The sequence below is a fragment of the Saccoglossus kowalevskii genome, chromosome 18 (genome assembly GCF_978046115.1).
Source record: "Saccoglossus kowalevskii chromosome 18, keSacKowa6.1, whole genome shotgun sequence".
In the NCBI taxonomy this organism is placed as follows: domain Eukaryota; kingdom Metazoa; phylum Hemichordata; class Enteropneusta; family Harrimaniidae; genus Saccoglossus; species Saccoglossus kowalevskii.
In genome coordinates, this window is record NC_140658.1 from 8,730,920 (window position 1) to 8,753,964 (window position 23,045).

General features: G+C 35.3%; 1 protein-coding gene across 1 annotated transcript in view; it reads left to right on the plus strand.

Annotated features, from left to right (window-relative positions):
- The first annotated feature begins 330 nt into the window (after window positions 1-330).
- The window catches only part of LOC102804605 (uncharacterized), a 108,132-nt gene continuing 85,417 nt past the window's right edge, over window positions 331-23,045 (plus strand). The window contains exons 1-2 of the mRNA XM_085493323.1: window positions 331-949; window positions 1,972-2,033. Coding sequence (XP_085349449.1) covers window positions 793-949; window positions 1,972-2,033 — 219 coding nt within the window. The 5' untranslated portion in view covers window positions 331-792. The remainder of the gene's footprint in view (window positions 950-1,971; window positions 2,034-23,045) is intronic.

Below are 23,045 nucleotides of genomic sequence, written 5' to 3' on the forward strand. Positions count from 1 at the left end.
CGTAATATGGTTGTGCCATACATTAATACATGGTGTAAACATTCAAGTCGTTGAAATGTAATGTATTCAGTTAAAGTATTGATCGACGAGAGAGAACTTGCATAACTAAAAACGTTTAGCAATTTTGTGCACATGCGACTATGCTCGACATACTTGCATTTGAAGCGCCTCGAAACTGCTAACCCGGCGTTGATTGGTCGAGACTTTGTAATGAGGTAATTCACACGGGTTACGATTGGCGTAGCTCAGCGATAGGGGCGTGCGTTTCCAAGTACCAATCAAAATTACCGTTATAAACGTATCCGAGGTCCTTTCATTAGCTGTATTCGCTGTTCTATGGTTTATGCGGTTCCCAGCTGGGATATTGCAGGCTGTTTGGTTGTTCGACGATTTCTATTTCTGTCAGGACTGTTAATTGTTACATCGTTGTCTTCAATTGCAGATCGGTGGACCGGCCAGTGGCGACTGGCATATTTAGACAGCAATATACCAACACCGGGGGCTCTAGGACAAATAACTGCGACAAGTGGAGGCCATCGTCAACGGAGTATTGCCCGTAGAAGGCATAGCGCGTATAGGCTACATTGAAGGAGCGGCCATATTCAATATTGCCAGCATGTTTAGCGGCTGAAAATGACGTTTCTCGATTGTCTGGAACTATGAATTTTGAATGAAACATCGAGTTAATATTGGACGACAATTCTGTTGATTGACTTGATAATCGGTGCTAAATTTCCACCCTAAACAGTCAATGGAAAACCTAATCTCTCGTGTGCCATAGTGATCATCAGGATGGATTATTTCGGAGATCGGGAGGAGAGAGAGCATAACAAATCCATCGTCCGCCTGTTGGAGGAACGACGATCACGCCCCGGCTCACCGGCACGGACACCAAATCCGCCACTAGAGCCCCTGGACCTAGCTGACCGCGCCGTTCTCCGTATAGCAGGTAAGTTTGGTATTATGTGTACATGCTATCTTTTAATGTGTACATGTCTGTCAGGGAGGTGATACTGACAACACACTGGGTCTATTGAGTAGTCCCATTTCATTGTCCGATTCAGGTCATATGATCACCTTTGATTCCCTATTTTAATGTAGATTCAGCCTATTGTGGGCGCTGTTTAGTGACAGCCAGACAACGGTGGACCGGAGGTGATCGCGGATAGCCAGGCCCACATTGCTTTTTGGTGTCTTTCACGCCTCCAGTGGTTTGGCTGCCTAATAATAGGGGGCCAATCTGCATATAAAAGAAGAAGGCCCTCACTTTAGATGTGGTGACTCATCGAGATCTAGGCAGGTACTCAATTCGACGACGACGCGCCACTCGTGCTGCCAGCCCTGAGTGTGGTATCGATCGCCGAAATGGCCGCAGTTGTGTAGCAGTGTGGATCTTTTGAGCCCACCTGTCTGCAACCTGTGACGATCTCGCCCAGACTAGGGCCGATTAGGATTGACAGTTCACTCGCGGACAGCATCAGCCGAAATCCAGTATTTTCTTATCGAACACGTTACCCCACGCGTTCCGCTACAGTTTATTACCGCACCATCTCTGTCGGTATATATAGTCTAGTCACCTTCACAGCGATCGCACCGAACTCAATTTAGCAAACAACTAGTTACTCTTGTTTATAATACAATATGGCATCGGGCAAAAATCCGGCTGATGTCGAACCTGACTTCAACCCTGCCGAATATTACGAGCAGAACCTAACCAGATACAAGGGTGTGTATTTTGTTAAATGTCAATCACAATTTTAGTTCTTCCTACACGTTGTTCAAATTTCGGAACTCAGTCCCCACCTTCCAAGGTCAACACCAAGTCAGCAACGTACCTTTGACTCTATTTATATTTGCACAGTTTAATATTGTTGATTTTTTTTTGATATGCAACCAGTTTATAATATGTCATTTGATGTTTGCGTTGAAATTGATATTATTTATTTGCAACCACCTTTGTTATATTTCTAGATGAGCGTGATGAGATCCAGAAGAAGACGTTCACAAAATGGGTGAACAAACATATAATCAAGGTATGTTACTCTAATGTTATTACAGTTCCACCAATACATAGATGTTGCAAGTTGCTTTATCCACAGTGCTAACCTGAAAACCTAAGTCATTGTAAAATGTAAAACCTTATCGTAGACAACCGAGTGTTGTCATTCTGGAGTTCAATTGTTTATCTGCAAGTCTTGCGATCTACTCTTAGTCAGAGTGGGAAATCGCCCCCCCCCCCCCATTGCATACCGATAGATAAAAGCCCAAGAATAGAACCGTCATTCGTGGTGTAAATACTAATGAGGTATCCATTCACTATGATTGTAAAGAGATTTTTAATTCTCTTGTCAAATGAATGGGCATCCACTGTGGAGGTGTAGGCGACAGTCATCCAAATTGATACTTTTATATAAATTTGCTGAAAACTTGTGAAAGTTTTTATAATGTGTAAGTCCAAATGGCTCAGAAGCTTCACCTGTACGGCATGTATGTTTATATTTTTGAAGCCCTGATGCTAATGGTATGCAAATCATGAAAAGCTCGAGGTCATGCCCCTTTTCATGCAGCCTCTGCAGGGTATATATACAGATTTGAGCGTTCCATTTCACTGTATTTCACTCAAACTTAGTAATCGTTCATTTGATTTAAGAATAATACAAAGGAATTGAAATGTACAAGTGATGTGTTTACAATTTTGGTCAGGCCTTTAAATTTTATTTACAATACTTGAGACAATGCACTTTTTTTTTTTTTTATGATGTGCAGTTTACACTGGCAATAAAATATACAGTGATACAGTATTGCTGGTTTAACAGGCAATGCAGTAAGAAACTTTGTTTTTCAGAATTGAGGAACTAAACTTTTTATCATGTGAGCAAAATATGACGTTTCACATGTAAATGAAAGTGTTTCATTCATGGAAATTACTTCTTTTCGGACGATTCTGTACCATGAGTAAATTTTAATGACTTTGTATATCCACTGCTTGCATTTCTGTTTGCAATACTTAAGTTTTGATCTTTTCAAACCCTGGTTTGGGAATGTAGTGAGCACCCCAATGGTGCTATTGATAAAATGTACAACAAGAAAGAATGAAATTGCAACACTAATTGATATCTGACTAAACATGGGAATAGCATGATTGTATTTTTGACACAATGAGTACCAGTATATGAAAGGTCAACTTACCCCAGATGTAAGGTTGTGATGAATAATGTATCCATTTTATTGAAATCAAATGTAAATAGCTTGAATGAAATAGGTAACGTCATTGGTTAACTCATGGCCTGGAACAGTTCACTGGCATTCATTAGAGAGCTAAAACTCTGAATGGCACCATTTTTCTCACTTTCTTAATGCCTTTTATATCATAATCACCCACTTCCCACAGGTTTTGATTACAATTTTTGAAAAAATATGGAAAACTTTATGCAAGACTATTCTGCGAAAAGTTACAAAAAATGACTTTTTAGTTGAAAATGGCCGACACCCAGGGATTGATTGTCATTCTTCATGTACCTACGAGGCAGTGCCAAAAAAAATGCCACTGTGCATGATAATAAAAGATACAGACTAAGCGTTGTCGCGAAGAATACACACTCCGCTTTTAACTCTGGCTTATTAAACCCCATAAAAACCACCCAGAACATTAATCTCATTCAGAAAAATATCACAGAATCTAACAGTTGGTTTGTAAATTTTCCACTGGCCCAATTAGAATTTATTTTTCAATATCTGGTTAAACATGCATTCACATACCCTGTACTCAGTGAGTGTTTTCCGGCCGTCCATTCATCAAGATGATTCATTCATGTCTGTGTAATTGGATACGTCTGAACTCAGTGTGCAATGAGCAATATTGTAACTGCAATTATTTCAACTAAACTTCACCTTCAGATGAATCAGTTTGAGTCACAATTATTTCAACTTTGTATATTTTTATTCGTTTGACTTCTGGTTTAAAATAAAGGTATAGATCTTTCTATCACTGGAGCCGAACCCTCATAAACAGGTGTGATTATACCTTCAACTGTGTGGGGGTTTATAATCAAAGGTAAATGTAATGGATAATATAATTATTCGGCATCAACAGTTTAATCAAGTGTACTTTAAATATACTTTAATTGAGATTTGAAATAATCTGATTGATCCCACCACTGTACAGTGAAAACATTTTTTTTTTTTTCGAATAAACCTGCGTACGTGTCTGTGTCATTCATATTAGAGGCCGGCTAATGACCTAATGGTTAACTAAATAACCTATCCGTGTGTGGGAGTGTATTTGTGATGTCGTTACACCCTGTATGCCTCCATATCAGAGTGTTTTCATTGTTTAATGTACGTAAAAAAATGTCTGTGTCCTGTTTTGAAATTGTTAGCAGGGATTTTGTTACAATGAGGTATATTATATACCAGTATAGTTCCAACGAAAAATGTTTATTCTAATTTTATAATATTTACATTCCATGATGTATAATATGATAACTTGTCCTCCACGTGTTCTAGTCAAAATAGTGGCCATTTTAGGTCAAAGGTCGAAATAGAATATTTGGTTATTTATGTTCTATTGTTGATACCAGTAGCATATTAATTAGATTTTGCTCTTGATTAGTTATCTATATAATTGGGAGTGGCTTATTAGGGTGTGGGTCATGGCCAATAAATGACTAGCATTTCAGCACTAGCCTATCAGGTGAATTTATTTGACGTGCAAAAATAAAGTTTCATTCTGAATAATAACTTTCACATTCATTTGTGATAATTTGTGATTGCCTATCAAAAAGTCATTCATGATTTCTGAAAATTCGTGATTAAAAAAATAATTACTAGCATCCTCACCAAAATTTTATCTATTACCGGTACTATGTATTTTTGTATATTTTTTCATAGAATAAACATAATTTCTTATTGCCTACTGGTCAAAATATTGGGGACCCCCCCCCCTCCCCAAATATGAGATTTCTATAATGTTTATGAGAGGTACCGTAAAATCTGTACTAGAAGCCGCATCCCTTATAGAAGTCGCACACATACTTTTTGAATAGTTGAGAACCAAAAATTCATCATTTCTCATATGTGTAGATGCTCCAATAGAAGATGCATCCCCTCTATTGCATTGTACAATTTTAATAGAAGCCGCGGTTTCTAATACAGATTTTACAGTAATAGAGGAGACATGATTGTCGAACGTGGTATGGCAAGCAACATTTTCAAAGCTACTGCTTTTCGGTAGTTAATTGTACTCATGAATAATTAATTAGTGATGTCATTTTAAACCAGTTAATGGCCAGCTAGTGTCTTATCTATGGGTAAACCTTAAACTTCGTGCCTCTATGTCGTAACATGGGTGCTGAACAACGGCTAGAAATTAAATTTTTTTTTTCAACTGATCAACCAATCTAGCTCGACGTTATCAGTGATTGGTTCACTGGATTACTCATAGCAATCCTACCTAGACTACTTTCTGTTCCCACACACATTGACGTCAAATGCCCGCCTACCAATATCTTTTATGACTCGAATTGTTATTGTCACATTGTGCGTACCATTGTAGATGAGGAGTTGCTTCCTTGCACACTAACAATAGAACCATATAATCAGCTCAAACCCTGGATTCAGTTTACAAATTCATGCCAATCAACAAAAAAAAGTTCAAAGGCACCAAACTTTTTGTAATTATGTTAAATTACTTTTGACTTTTTTTTTCAGCACTGAATAGAATTGTTCAATTTTGCTTCAGTTATTGTTAGTTGAAATGTACAGTGTAGGTTATTGGCCAGGAGATGATAGTGATATGATTGTATGTTACTTGTTAACTCCAGTGATAATGTTACAGTATGTAAATGAGCATGAAGGTCTTTCTAGATTAAATCTGAAACTTTTTAACTTTTCAGCTGAGTGTAACTCTCCTAGATGGTTGCAGTTTTAGGTAATCCTTTGCAGCAAAAAAACCTCATAATCTTAAGTTTAAAAAACTTAATTGATAACTAGTTGTTTCCATGCTCCAATTTTCCTTATCACAGAATCTTACCTCTACACCATCTTTAAGTCAGGGCTGTAATTATATTAGTTATCTCTTTGAGCACTATAATTTTCCCGCCAAAATTTTTGTGCAAAATTTTGCACACTTTTCTGAATTTTTCTACAATTTTTGGAGCAGGGTCAAAAAATTTGTCCCATCAAGAGTCTGAATTTTTGTAATTAAGGAATTAAATTACACATATAGAATGAGTAGCCTTACAGATTATTACAATCCAAGCTGTAAACACTGAGCGGACCCCTGTTTATTGTGTGGCCTATCCTACATCATAAACTTTTATCATATTGAACCAAAGTTGAACTTTGGAGTTATTTGATGTGAAGATAACCCTCAATTAGTACTATGAGAGATCAGTTCCCTTAAATCACAATGTTCATTGCATGACTTCGTTTCTAAAGCAGGAATTCTGCTGGCTTCTTTTGAGAAGTGAGTTTTCGAATACAAGACGATTGAGACGTAATGACAATTCGTTGTATTGCTATCAAAATTGAGACCGGTTTTAGTTAGCTAGTTATAGCTATGTTGAAGGATTATGGCTAGACTAGTCTGCAATTTGAGAGAAACCACAGGAAGTTAGTTTTCAGGATGTAGTTCCAACAAAACAAGCTAAGGCTCCAGTTTAAAAATGAAAAACAAAAATGTAGATTTTCATGACAATTAAAAAAATCTTAAATAAGAAAAAGTTTGCATTACAATATCTTAGGACCAAAAACAATTTGTTTAAATTCAAATGACAATCAGCATGATTCTGCATATATTTGCATATGATTTGCATATCATTACTTGAGCAAAGTTTGCAACTATACATGTGCAATACTGGAAATGCTGGAAATTTATAAGCATTTGTCAATAAAAGAAATTCAGGATTATTTGAACAATGCGTTGTTGTATTTCTGAGCATATGTGCAGGTCTCCAGCACATGGAAGTATTTTCCCTGTCTCGGCACTGGACTTGTGTAAACAAACACATCATAGCAAGTGAGAACCAAAGGAAGTGTAATAGCCCCCCCCCCCCCCCCCCCACAATATCAACACCATACTGACAGCAGATTGTTGTACGAAATTCAAACTATACACATACCTTCAGACCTTCCTAGCTACACAGGCATTTTGGTTGTGCCAATGTTTTGACTGCACCAAAGTTTACTGTAGGTTGATATACATATGTGACTGTACTTGTTAGTACAAATACTATTTTTGAGGTGTGGTGCTTGACAGGATATGTCTCAATAGGTTAACCTATAAATTACACTCTCTCCCAACCCAAATCCCAGCACCTACATGATGAGACATCATTGGACCTTCCTTCCGTCTTATTTGCTTGTTTATTCAGTCATTTCCCTGCACCCACTGCCAACAACCTCTTCACTTTCACATAAGGCATATCTTCGTTAGTCATGGAAAATAACACAATTTTTTCATCCACATTGAAAACGCTAAAATTTATACAATTTAATGTTCAACATTAAAAATATGGTTACTGTAGATTGGTCCTAATACTTCTGAATCTAGGTCATTAAAGCCCAAGTCAATGTGTAATATTTGAATGATTTAAATTCCACCATTCTGTGATAATGGTTGTTGCTATTTGGGGATCAGTATGCAACATATTTCGTTTTCAAATGGATATGTGGATATTATGATTATTCGTCCATAAATGATTTTTCAGCATAATGATGTTCTGTGGTCAGTAATTGGCAATTGATGCCACGACGATGAAATCCATACTAAGTCGTTTTTTTTTTCAAAATGAAAGAAAATTTCAATTTGAAGGTGAAATTTATAAGATACAACGTTGGATAAACATATTGTATTTAAACAGCTAACATTTTTGAAGCTGAAATGGCCTTCACAACATTTCGTCTTCAAATTATGAAACATTATTCACAATCAAAGTTTAACTGTTTATGTAAATACCATCAGTTGCTGCACCTGAGTGCGTGGATGCCTCCTTCTACGTGGATGCCTCCTTCTACGTGGATACCTCCTTCTACGTGAATGTTTCTGTCTTTCTCATCTTGTCTTGATAAATTGTAAAATGTTCTTTTATAGAAATTTATAAAATATCTATACTTTAGAAGATCCTCGCGCTACATTCAAATTTAAGAAAGTTATACATTCATTGGCTATAGCTGCCACTTGGTGTTGTTCATTACCCATGAGTCTTTGCAGATTCCTTTCAGTCCTTGGTCAATATTACTGCAATACACAAGAAATATATTCTGTATGGATGGTGTACATCCACTAAAGCATTGTGATTTATTAAATAGTTTAAAATTTACAAAAAAATTTATAAATATTTTCTATGAATAACATTCACGCCTTCGTGAAACAGAAGGTAACTATTTTAAGGGGCAATATCACTATATACAGTATACAGTGTTTTTGTTTTCTAATTTAAATTTGTAAAAATAAAATTATTTGAAATATCCTGGTATATTGAATATGTTATGTATGTGTAAACGATATTGACCAGCTCATGATTGTTACAACAAACAACAAATTCCTCAAAAAAAAACAAATTTCAAGTTGTAAATTTCAAGTTGTAAAATTTTGTGGCATTCAACATTTCACTAGAGACTGCAAGTTTTGCATAATTTTATCCTCAAATTACAGTCAAATCATGGACATTTCTAATGGCGAAACATTACCGGTTTACAACGTATCATAGCACTCACTTAATGCAGTCTGATTTATATCCATTTGTCACTGAAAGCAAAATGATTAAAGCGGTAAATGGTGGATCAGTTACTTAATTGCCAGTTCTCATAGATCAGAATCATAGTCTGAAAGACTGATTTATCATGAGATGAGTACACCTATAAAAAAAAAAAGTTGATGACATTTTTTCCCCCTAATGTGATTCTTCTTCATAGTGTGTACATGTATTTATCCTTGGTTGGCGGCCATTTTGAATTCAAAATTTTACCTAATTACCAAATTTTAAAATTTAGAATGAGCGATCATCACTTTTCTCCAGATTTGAGAATAACATAGAATTCCTGTTGGACAACACTATTTAAGATGGCAAGCATGGCTAGGGTCTTTATCTCTGAACTCACAATATTTTGAATTAGTGAATTAGAGAGGTCTATGCAAATGATATGCAAATTTCACCTGCATACAGGTATGTTTTATGCAAATTAATGCTCTCTGGGTCAAAATCTAAACTGGGAGAATGATTGTTTTCAATTATACATATTAAACTACCTGTAATGCAAATGTACAATGTATATTTCTGTTGAATTGCTTCTTATGTTCGAATATTTGTACAATGTTCCTCAAATTTGAATGAACTCCCTAGGTTACGCAGTAATTTCAGTGCCTTATATATTTGTACAAGTGTGATATTTACAAGGAAATAAAGTTCAGATGAAAATAAGAAAACTTAGGGAGTTCATCTGAAGGGATAGATCTCTTATCACCCCTTTGTAGATAATGAAGTGTTCCAAATCATCTTTAGCATGCAGCACATGTGTTTATTTGCCTTTAGCATCCTTTTTAGCTTATCCAAATTCGTCACACATCTGACTTGCCTCCGGGATCAATGGAAAATTGTCTGCCTTACAAGTTATAATAACGTTGTCATTTTAGTTGAATTTTGTACAAATTTTCTCTGCTATATAATATGCATCATTGCACTATACATTAAAATGTGTCAAGTGAAATATAAAAAAAATGTCATACCTCTTATTAGTATATTTTGACATCAGAAATATTAATCAAATCAGATCAAAATTGTACAATGTTGAATTCTTTTTATTTGGTCTAAATATTCAGTATTGGAATTCACGTAGAGGTCTAGAATGAAATTTGGTGTAAAATAAAATCTTAAATAATTTTAATTAGTTAAATTGTAGAAAGCAATCCCATGGGAAGTCCTTATGTTTCAGGAACTAACCAATAATCAAGAGATGAATTGATATTTCATCTGTTTGTCAGGGTTAGTTGAGTTTGATGGCATCTCTTTTATTGTGTTAAATATATATATCTAGTTACATTTTTTTATCTTGTATAACGCCAGATATTTATTTATCCTCTTATTTCTAATCGTAAATATCATGCTCAAGTTGGTTTGATCTTCTTGACAGCGATTATCTCAGTTACAAAGGTATGATGATTTTTTCTCTTAGAACACCATAATTTTTTCTCACCAAGTGTTACATTTTTATATATTTTCCATAGTTTCTTTCTTAGTTTTGACAAAATGGTCATAATTTCTCATTCATTATTTCACCTGGAAAAAATTCAAAGTTCAAAAGATTATTCTGTTTTTGTGTAATGAAATCATAAACCTGTCAAGTATTTAAAGTGTGACATCTCATACTGTGGTTCATTGTACATGTAGTTTGCTATGAACGTTGGGGTATCATAAAGGTTACTACATCCCTTTTTTATGGAAATTTGCAAACAAATGTCACAAATACATTGTGAGAAAGAATGTAAAAAAAATTAAATTTTCGGTAGCAACATTTGTCATGAAGGTTTATGAGATGTAAACTGTTTAAAGTTTTTGCGTGGAATTTACAAAATTTGATGACATTATGGCATTTGTGACGACAAAATTTCACAAAGTTGTTGACAGTCGCAGAAATTCATGCAAATTTATCTCTCAGAAATTAAAGTGAATTCATTTATGTTTCAGCGCTGAACTTAAAATGTCTATTTTATCTAACCCATTTTAATAAATACTTATTTTTTAACATGATTGATGAACTATACATGATCACTTAATTGATTGACTTGTTCCTTTGACCTCAAATGATCTCAACATTATAAATTAAATATTCAAATTGGTAACTGTCAGCCATCTTGTTTTCCACCTGTCCACCATCTTGTTTACAACCTGTCCACCATCTTGAATTACATTTCATTAAGAACAGCTGTTAAAATTTGACTGAATTATTTTCATACTTGATAGTATTTTAAGGAAAGCACTATTATTTTTGGTATTACTTAAATAAAATGTTTTATTTTCTAGAACAATATGGCTGCTTTTACTGGATCATTTTACAGTTAAAAAAAATCCTGTGAACTGAAAAAATCAATGATTTTGACATAAAACCTTGTGAATCTACTTTTTTTATTAAAATAGTGAAATTAAATCCCAGTTAATGCTTTTACAATCAATTTCAGTAATGTGGATGCTTTGGCTGTGAGACATCTTTGATGTTGACCAAATCCAACTTACAATAAACAGATTTAAAAAGCGATGGTCATCGTTTTGTGCCATGTTCGATATGAGACTCATAAATACATTGTTTGTTAACATGAAATTTGAACACGTGCTGTGCGACGACAACCACCATCCATCCATCTCATTCATGTGTATGGCTTTTAATTTCCAAAGTACACATGTTTGTTTGACATCAATGGTGATATGTACAGTATGTAGTCTAATCTAACAAGTTTAATAATTTGTTATCATTAAAAAGCAAAACATTGCTAAATAATTTTTATTATGAAATTAATAGCTGACAGATTTGTTCTGTAAAGTACACTGTTCTATGGATTCCAAATTTTGGACTATTCCCACACAAAAGTGCCCGTACCCATTTAAGTAATGATGAGTTTAATAAACTTAAGTTTGACCTTTCCCGTTTGACTTATTATATTATATCTCTGGGTGTATATTTATGTTGTAACCCACACAACTTATTTATGTTCACCAAGTGTACACACAAAGTCAGTTATTGTTAATATTAACTCTTTTTCCCTACAAAAAAGGGTGGGGGTTGTCGTGATCACAGGTGTGCATTTAATATGGATAGCGTACTATGCAGTGTGACCTTCCTGGTCCCAAGTAACACCACCTTCTTTAGGTGTTATTTTCTTTCAATTCAAGTAGTGTTGAGTGAACACACGTACATATATTATAATTATTATACCAGACTTTAAACAAACAACACTTTTTGGGGAAGTTTATTCAACATTCAAAAAACTATTATCATTTTTTGTCGCCCGCTAACTGAATGATTATAATGTCTTGAAGGAAAAATGTAAATATTTAATGTTTATTGTTTTCTTATCAAGTAATTGGAATTTTTTCAGAGAGTAAATTGCAGAACCGAAAAGTATATGTCAATGAATACCTAGTCTGATCAGGTATTAGTTTATGGAAGACAAAGTTTTGTAAATTTAATGAACCAGAGAATGTTGCAATTTTTGTAGTGTTGAAAAATTTTAGTAAAATTTAAAAAAAAATTGTTTATGTGGGAAAATGTATTATCCATTTTAGGCAGTTGAAAATAAAATTGCCTTGCATTCTGAAATAACTAAAGAATGATTGAATCTGAAATATTATTCTGTTGTGTAACTAGCTACTGGTCTTGTGTAATTGGGAATTGACGATAACCTTGGGTGGTACAATGGACCCCCTTATAGTCACCTGATTGAAAGCAAGGCTAAATGCAAATTTATTCATAGGTTGTATTTAGTTACTGGTAGGTATGTGCAGTTACTTGGATTCCTTGTTGTACATGTACACATTTGTAAACCAAAAACTTCATAATACTTTTCCTTATTTTATCTGGCTTTATTGTCTCTTTTTCTACCTTTTAATATATGAACTACATGTATCATTTTTCATTATGATGTAATAATGATATCATTAATATTGTTATATTTGGGCTGCATAATAAGCTGCATAATAAATCTTATAATAAATTTGTTTTTCACTTTAATAAATTTATTCATGTTTTTTTTCAACCAAAAAATAAAATTTATTGCAAAATGCTTCATTTACTCTATAGAAATATAGAAGGGCACAGAAATTGCATTTATTAGATACTAGTAGTGGATCATTGAAATATAACTTATTGTGACCATAACCATTTGCATGTGTTTTTTTCGAGAAAGGGATGCTAGAAATGCAAATGAAAATGAAAGAAAATATGTTTGGTGACACAACAAGTTTGACTGGTGACTTGAAGTCACCTGCAGCATGGGAGTTTTCATTGTGTGAATTCATTGCAGTGTTCGTCTCATATTGTTGTATTGTTTTAAAGGTTGTATAACTTTTGATTGCATGCAATAAATCAAATATGGTATTCAGTTGAAAAATAATGACCTATAAAATATGAAATAAAATGCTTTTAAGAGCTAGGGTTAGGGACAATAACGATTGTCTATTTCCGAAGACTGTTAAAATATTACTTTCTCTTTCACAGTTAAATGATTTTGCGATTTGTTTCGTATTGGTAACCCTGCAATGGTAACCATGGTAATTTTGTTCAACTTTTCCACTTTTGTAGTAGTAAAAATACTTGTAGATTTACCAGCGAATTGTATATCTCATAACAAACCCCTAAGAACAATGTAAATCATTCAGTCTGCTAAAAAGTTTAGATCGTGGGAAGATATAGTACACAAGTTTTTCATGTGGTGTCTTTCGTTGGATGTTGCATTATAGCGCTTGTCATGAATATGTCAAATTGTAAAAAAATTACAGAACTGAAGACACAATTATATAAAAGTGCTCAGCAAGTAAATTAAATCAAAAGCCAATTTCAGCCCCAACTAGATTACTTCGCTGTAGCTTTTCAGTGATGTGTTGTGAATTTATATTTATTATATGTATAAGATCTGGGCTGTTCTAGTTTGCTTTTTGTTTGTTTTTCCAAATTGACTTCTCTTCATGAATAATTCATCGCATTACGTAGTGCTTAGTGACATCCTTGATGAACTACACCATTGAATGATAATTTTACTCCATGCATAAAGTTTCTGGGTTGGTGAGTTTGGTAAATGCAATGCGAGACATAGTGGAAGGCGACAATGCAATTCTTAAACTCCAGTCTGTGTTGGTCTGACTGCATCTTACAAAGCAAGTTCTGCAACTGACAATAACCAGAGATCATGCATGGTAATCTCATGGGAGACTGTTGGTGTTGCTATGGAGAGAAAGTGCTTTAAAACTGTTCATTGATGTGTATGTGATAGTGGCTACTGTTAATGCTTTGATGTAAAATCGAATGTAAACATAGCATGCAACTATTCATAGCATGCAGAGATTGTGTGTGAGCATCTATGTTGTCATGTCTGTAAGGGGGGGGGTTATTTGGGGTATGTGAGGGAGCATGTCATGTCTGGAGGAGGAGTTGCTTATGATGTTGGAGCACCCATGTCATGTCTGGAGGGGGAGCTGCTCGGGATTTTTCGGGAGTAGCCAAGTCATGTTTGGAGGGGGAGTTGCTCAAGATGTAGGGAGCACCCGTGTCATATCTGGAGGGGTAGTAGCTCGGGATTTCGGGAGTACCCATGTCATGTCTGAAGGGGAGTTGCTTGGGATATAGGGAGTACCCATTAATGTCTGTAGGTTGTGTTGCTCAGGATATAGAGTTTCCAATTCATATTTGAAAGGGGGAGAGCACCCATGTTATGTCTGGAGAAGAAGTTGCTCGGGGTGTAGGGATTACCTGGGTCGCATCTGCAGGAGAAGTAGCTTGGGATGTAGGGAGTAGCCGAGTCATGCCTGGAGCGGGAGTTGCTCAGGATGTAGGGAGTGCCCATTTCTTGTCGAGGGGGGTGCTTGGGATATAGAGTACACCCATGTAATGTCTGCAGCGGGAGTTGCTCAGAATGTAGGGAGCACCCATGTAATGTCTGGAGGGGAGTTGCTTGTGGTATATTGTGCAATAAAAGTTACACAAACCCATAAGGTACATGTTTGTTTTCAATAAACACTTCAGTAAAAGTTCTATTTTTAGTCTAAGATTTAATACCGCTATTTAAAGGGGTGTTAGTTGTCATGGATGCATGCATTCGAAATAAACAGCGCTTTTCACCCACCTACATATTTGGTATGCATAGTATGGGGCTTATATCAAACACACCCGACAGTTATGAACATCATATACCGTATCATTTAATTGATAAAAAAACTGGAGTTTTATTAGTTTTGTTAAAAAACTTTGTCCCATTAAATTTAAGTTCTTAAACATGCATTTAGTGTATTAGGAAAGAAAAGACCAATGTGTGTCTAGATTGCTGCAATAACTATCAGTCTTTTGTATTATTCAGGCGTAGAATGTCAAAGGTTTGCAGGGCTCTATATTAAATCATGTTCCCTTCTTGTCTGTTTATGTACGATCCGTGTACCTATCTTGTCTGTTTATGTACGATCCGTGTACCTATCATGTCTGTTTCTGTACGATCTGTGTACCTATCTTGTCTGTTTCTATACCATCCGTGTTCCTATCTTGTCTGTTTCTATACCATCCGTGAATGTTTGTACTTAAAATTATTTCTTTTGTTTAATCTTCCATAATTTCTCACATTGATGGGCATCTCCTAGATGCTTTCGTTGGAGTCTTGAACAATAAACTCAAGTTTCTATTGCCTAAAAGTCTTGATCAAATTTTGAGTCATATCCAAAATGGGTGAGAAATACAACAATATTCGAACCCATGTTGTGCAACAATTGTGTTGTTTTAAAAGTTGACTAAGTTAGATGTGAAATTATCGTGGTACAAAGATAGAGTGTTTTGCCGGGTGCAGTCTTTGCTTTATAGCTCAAATTAAAGTACCCTGGTATATGGTGCACAATATTCGAACCTGCGCTGTGTGATGATTGTGTTTATCGGTTGACAAAGTTGGATGTCTCATGGAGAATTTTCATGGTACAAAGATAGTGGGAGTGTTTTATCGGGTGCAGTCGTATGAAACACTTGCTTTAGGCTGGGGAGTGTAGGCTGTGAATCTTATGTCATGACTTATCATGCTTTACTACAACACTGTTACTTTATAGTCCAAATTAAGTAGAATACTATGAAGCAAAACATGAAATGTCGCACAAAATCCTCCAAATCTGAAAATGCACAGCATATACCCACAACTGTAGTATCAAAAACATAACATGTTATATGATTTGTTGAAAAAGAATTAAAAAAAAACACAACCTCAAAGTGGGAATTCACTTCCAAGGTATATTTATCATCCTTATTATATTAACCACCCCTCATTTTGCTTATTCAAACCTTACTCATCGATATTATTAATGTGCCTTGTCAAACTTTTGAATCAACTTTGATTGAAAGTACGCAACACTGAAGAAATCTGGGTGTGACCAGTGACCCATATCCTATCCCAGTCTTTTTTATCACAAGCTCTTAAGATAGGAATGCATGTTTTGAGGCATGTATTATTTGTGGCACTAAGTGATTTAGGCCTCTATTGTCTCAGCGTTTTGTTTTATAACTTATTATTATTACTGGTACTTTCACTATGTGCATATACAATCAGTCGTGCATTAGACGTTATACGAAGTCTTGATAAGACAACACCCATGAAATACAAGTTTGTGCCAAAATGTCATCTGTATGTGTTCAGTTGAGTAGAGCTAACCCATATCGAAAGAACCGATAAGTAGATGTTTTGTACAGGTGGTTATAGTCTACTGGATTCATACAGTAGTTCACAGTTACATTTGAAAAAAGAAGCATGCTACTTAAAGACAAATGGGCCTGTTTATGTTACATTTACAATTTATTTCTCAGTGTATCAGTCCAACAATATACCGTGTTACGGACTGTACGATACACATGAATTTGGCTTAGTATTAAAGTGCCTGTGCAATGCCCACCCTCACGTTTCCCATTTTAGATCTGTGTCCCACTGAAAAGGGTAGTTATTGATTTTTTTGCTGAAAATGATTACTCGTATCCAAATAAATTTGGGATATTTCTCGTGTTGTAGCCACGCCCACCTATCGTGAAACGGTCGACTGTTTCCGGATTTCCGACTCTCGCCGAAAGTGCGCCACCAAATGACAAAATGTGAGAGGAGGAAGTTATACCCCTGAGCCGTAATAACACTGGTCGTTCAGTATACTTTTAAACGATATACATTTTTCGGTCGGCGTTTTTCCTTTTTTTTTGCCTATTTTATTTTTTTTTTGAGAGAGGTTTTAGATGTTGTGTTGTGGGCAGTTGCAGTGAAACGTATAGCCATAGTGTATGTATTCACACGTTTCTAATCGATCCGAAGGTGCGACATCACTTAACCTTAGATTCATTCAACTGTCCTCGTCCATAAAAAAAACGACTAGATTTAAAGAGAAACTCCGACAACGTAAACCTGGCGCAACACTTTTGAAAGAAATAGATTCCGGACCAGCCCATGATTACCGAGGCGGATTTCAGAAGAGAGAGAGACGTCCGGCAAGTGTTTCAAATCAGTTGATTTTTTTTTGCGATCCTGATTATCGTTTTATGGAGACCATTTAGTCCCTGTTAAGTAAAAGCAATAATTTTGACAGTAACACGAAAACGAAGCGTCGAACAAACAGGAAATTACACAGCCCTTACACACTGCTAACTGTTTTCATTTTCGAAGGCTAAAAGTTTCTGAATTGTTTGGTGATTGGTGTTGAATGTCGAATTCACACCTCTGTTCTTTTTTACTTCCATGCTTGCAGCTTGATCTGCGTAATAATTTATGAAATAAGAATCCGGGCTTGGTCAATGTGTTTCCACCAAATAAAGTTTTAATACGATGTTATAATTATGACAATCACGCCATGGATCAAGCTAACTCGAATCCACTCTGAATTTATCTGTATGCGTGTCGATCTCGATTATTTTTGTTATCTAATTAAACGCCGCTTTTAACGCACTTGCCCTCGCCGTGACCCGACGCGTTCACCTATTTCAACAAAATGTCAATTTATTTCCACGCGGCTGTCATTTATTTAGTACATGTTACTGTGATTTGTCGTTTTTTTAATTATTTTATAGTGATCACTATAGTCTAATGTTTAGAATGTTTAAATATGTTCTCTTTTATTTTAATTTTGAAAGTTTTACTCAGACGATCGATGAAATAAAACAGTGTAGTGATGTGCCTAGTAACCTGCTAAATAACTAGATAATTCAGACGTCAAATTCTATTTTGTCCAGCAACAGTGTACAAACGTGTGCCGGTGTCGGTGACGATCACGGTGACCAGCTATACCAGAACGGACATATTTTGCATCTAACTTAACCTCATGCAAAAAAAGATATACAATGTGTTCATTATGGTCCATTCTTCCTCAACGAACAAGTACATAAGTGACAATATAGTCAAAGACAAGAAAACTGCACAAGAAATTTGCCTTATTTACACGTATCGGCAATGCAAGCTGCCATGCGACTTCCCCTTCTGACGTCACAAGGGGAATTTCTGTATGCAAATGAAAAGCTAATGAGGAGCCTCGTTTTAAAATACACAAAAAAAGTTGCTGTAGACTGAGTTTAAAACACATTTTTTCACTTAAAAAAAATAATTCATGCTTAGAAACATAAAAATTAATAATATTTATGTATCAATTGATAGTTTTAGGCGTGAAAATAGCAGCCATTTCACAGGCACTTTAAACATCATATTTCCAGTCAAAATTTTGGCACAAAATTGTTTTACTTTCATAAATTTCTCTATCACTCTGCTGTTAATTTTTGAACGAATTTATGTAATTTTCTATTCCTTGAAGGTCTTGATCAAAAGTTTGGTAAAATACCGTGGACTCCAGAATAACGATCATGAATCTCCTTCGAAACATTTTTGTGGTGTTTGTTTTGACTTTGTCAATTTCAATTGTAACAGCCAGCACCGTGAACAAAACACACCCATTGTCACCAGGGGTGCTCAGGGTGGTAAAAATCATATAGTGTTTTTTTTTTTCAATTTTTTAGTTTTACTCATTACAAGTAATTTGCATGTTACATGTATGCTGATGATAAAAATTCAAATTATAGTTGTAATTATGAGTGAATATCATCAATTAAGTCGTGATATTTTCAATATGCAAATTATAGAAGACGAAGTCATAACAGATACCACTAAGTATCTTCCAAGGCAGATTGATAGGGAGATAGCAGCTTTTAGTATCAGTTTATTTTGGTGCCCGCTGTGAGATTATTTTATGCAATCGGGCAAAAGTAAACTTTGATACTGAGAAGTGTTAGTGAAAATGGACACCAGTAGGTCAATACTATGAACGGAAAATCTGTTTGTTTCGAGACAAGGGCTGTGTGAACTTGAAGTTGAGCCATCATGAGTACCATGTCTATGTATACAATAATGACAATACCTGTTTAATTTGTTTTTCTTTCTTTTCTGTGGTTATTGCTGCCCTAGAATCAATGCAGCGTTTAAAGTCTTAGGGCTGTCGCCATGGTGAATCACGTAGATGGCGTCTCGGTTGATATGTGCGGTGTCCCAATGCTAAGATACAGTACTACAGACGCCAACAATTATGATTTTTTTTCTTTCAAAGTTAAAGGCAAAGATTTTTTAAATTTAAATTGTAACTAAGGAGTTCCATGTCTGAGATTTAAGATTTACCATGATTGGCGGGGCATTTGTGGTCAGATTTCCTACACATGGTCTCCTGAGAGTCTCCCAAATCTATGGGGGAAAAAAAGGGGCGTTGGCTGACAATGCGTAAAAGTGAATGTAAATTTCTTTAAAACTGTTCCCCTCTAAAATTGTTTTACGTTTCAAAGATTTGAAGGATTCAAGGTGGATGTGTTTTCGTGATGAAAGTCATTGTCTCAATTTGAAAATTTGTGTTTGTACGTTAATCCATGGATGAATGAAGTGCATCAAAAATGTGCTGCTGAACGAGGCCATGCATTGATTACAGGGCTATAGTTGTAGCATATGTCCTAATGTACTAATAATTAAACCCAATTGACTTGTATATCAATATACATGTTATAACTTGATATGTAACTTTAACAGAGACCCTCGGCAACTATACTCGATGCTAATGCTTAATACTGCTATTAACTACAAAAGGTCATCCAAGGTCATCAAAAACATTAGTCTCTGTGATACGAATCACATGTACATTCTATAAACGCACGTCCATGTTACCGTGCTGTTAAAAAAATTATTTTTTCTGTGTCTGTTGATTAGACTGGAAGTTGAGCGCTATTGTTTTTTTTTTTTTCACATTGAAAACTCTTGCTAGAGATGAATATTTGTCCATGCCGGTGAACTACGAATGACCTACGAATGACCGTGTAAAGCTGTGTAGTTTTTCCTTGCCCGGGAGTCATGAATAAAATGTTATTGAAAGGTATTTAAATGTGCACGAATTCATTTTTTTCTGGTCTGCTGATTGTTTTGGTGGCTGACTTTAAGTCTTTTGTTGTTGCTGTAGAGTGCAATATACGTTGTAGGAATTTGTTTAGAAGTTTGAATGGCAATGGGCTTAGGCTTGGGCACAGTGATATAAAGTTAAACAAGAGAAAAATAGTTTTAAAGGTAATGCTTGCTGTTACCAAATAAAATAAATTGTTAAAAACATTTGCATAACTGGTTCAGTGTGAACTTTTATGACAGACCCCACGAGTGGCAACTATAGACTTGTCAACGTTTGATTCATCTGCTATGCAGCAAAGAAAATGCATGCTCACCATTAGGAGTTTTCTTACCAAATGTGCCATAATTTAATAATTATAAAAATTATTATTTAAACAATGATTTGTATCATTACTTTAACCTAAATTTCCTGTTTTGATAAATTGATCATACACATCTGCAATCACTATGAACAGTGCTCACAGTTGCGTGAGTTCTATTCAGATAGATATTTCAGCCAGATCAAATCACAGGTTCACTTATGACAGATGTAAGACCTTACTTCAACCAATCAGATGACTAGATTCACAATAATCTTGTTATAATCAGTGTTTGTTATCATACAAAACAACTTCAAAATAACCCCAAGTCGATTTTTAAAACGTCATCCTGAATTAATGCGTACAATGTCAGTTTTCGAGCCGTCCACTAATGCTACCTAGGTTCGTCATTTCTAGTAGGAGTTGATAAGCACAATTGTAGCAAACTTTCCCAGTTTACACAGTGTCTGGTAATATATTTAGTTAAATCTAATAATTTAACAGTATTAAAAAGCTGTCAATATATTGTTTACTGTTCATGTTGTAGTGGTTTTTTGTTGCTGGCATGTGACTGGAGTGTGGGATATGCATTCTGCAACAGTATGTCCAGTATGGCTTAGTTGATAGTTGAGAATTCCCAAAATGACAATATGGCTCTAATCTGAGAGATTGTGTTACCTAGACTGTTTATTGCTACTGGTAAATTGCTCCCATAATGGTTCACTATGGATAATCTACACTGCTGAATTATGGGACACATTAAAGATACAAGGGTCAAGTTATTATCTTAATAGAGTGGGGGGTTACCAGTGTATGGTTAACACATACATGTACAGAAGAAGATGACTAACTTTATTTGAGTAATAAGTACACTTTCCAATGCATCAGAACTGTTTTGGCAGCTTTGTCTTTTTTGTTAGCTCCGCTGTCGACTTTGTCGAGCGGAGCTTATCATATGAGTGATTGTCCGTCGTCGTCCGTGTCAATGTTTTACTTTTTCGACTTCTTCTTGAAAACTACAAGCCTGAATGCTTTGATACATATTGTTCATTTCATGATGATATCTTAAATGAATGAATGAATATTTTTATCATTTTGGTAAAAAGTAATATCTTCGACTTCTTGTTTAAAACCACAATCATTTATGGTGAAAAATGATATTTTTGAATTCTTGTTGAAAACAGCCAGTTCCATTGCTTTGATACTACCGGTATACATATTGTTCATTTTCTAATGATATCTTCTGTTCTTTAATTGAAATGTGCATTGCTAACAGCGGAGCTATCTCAGCCGAGAGGCTGCTTGTTTGTATTGTATGTAGTTTTCTTAAGTTAGTGCTAAAATGTACCTCTGCCTCGCTACCTGTGATAAAGTGGTGTTAGCTGGCCTTGAACACAGACAATAGCAGAATACTATGTTTTAGGTACGTGATTGTTAGAATGATGTCAACTGGACAAAAATTGACTTGCTTTTTTTCCCCCACTGTACAACTTTTCAAGAAAATGTCCAATTCAGACTGTATTCTGTTAAGAGCATCTTTTGACTCAAAATTTGTCGCTTCAATTAGCACTGATCCTGTCTAAGATTCTCTTCAAAAAGAAGTGTAGTCAGTCAGTCAGTCTCATTTGCATATCAGTATGAATGTATTGCTGGTGAAAGGGGGCGTGTCACCTTGCTGAAAGTTGGATATTCACGGTATATGTGGGTGCAGTAATGCCATAATGGATCAAGGTGAACAATAAATGTAAGAAAAAAATTTGGCGAGAGAACATATCTACCTTGAACTTTATAATCCGATACTAGAACTGAGAGATTATCATAGACCAATGTTTTAATACTCAAAGCAAACTAAATGCGGGCTTAATTTAAACTGTATTCGAAATAACATTGCAGTGGTTTAATTTTGTTTTAATTATAACTGTAGCTTGGATAGACATTTGAAGTGCTTGCAATTAAACACCATGGAGGCCATTCATGGAAGGGAATAAAAAACGAACGAACGAACATATTTAACATCCGGGTACTTTTCAAAGCTATGACGTTTTAGTATCTGATCGCATTCGTATACGCCATTGTACATAGCCGTTCATGCTGCCAAGCATTGTGTACTACTAGTATAAACTCAACTTTTATATGCACAATGTGCTTTTTAAAACTTGGGTTAGAGCCTTATGCGTTTGAACCACAGTATTCTGAGAGTGAAAGCCCAATTGCGTTAAAGTACCGTACTTCCCCGATCGTAAGCCCCTCCCGAGTATGAAGCCCATCCCTATATTTTTACTTGGTATTTATCGAGTTGAGAGCATTCACGATTATAAGCCCAGAGTGTTTTTACTGGGCGTCGACGATATTCTTTAAAATATGCGTGTAAAAGGTTTTCATAATAATCGTGATTGGCTTGGTGGTTTGGTTCATGCTTTTAGTTTTATTAGAAAACTTGCATTAATTTCAGAGTGCATGGCGAACGTAAACAACGTGGTTTGCATCCTTTCTATTCTGTCATTTTCTCAGGATGAACCTCGATGTTGCAATTCTGGAGTAATCCATATTTCTTTGAGTAGTAGCTTTCGAAAAGCCAAAAATGTGATCGTTAAGTCGTGTACCTGGTTATTGGGCAT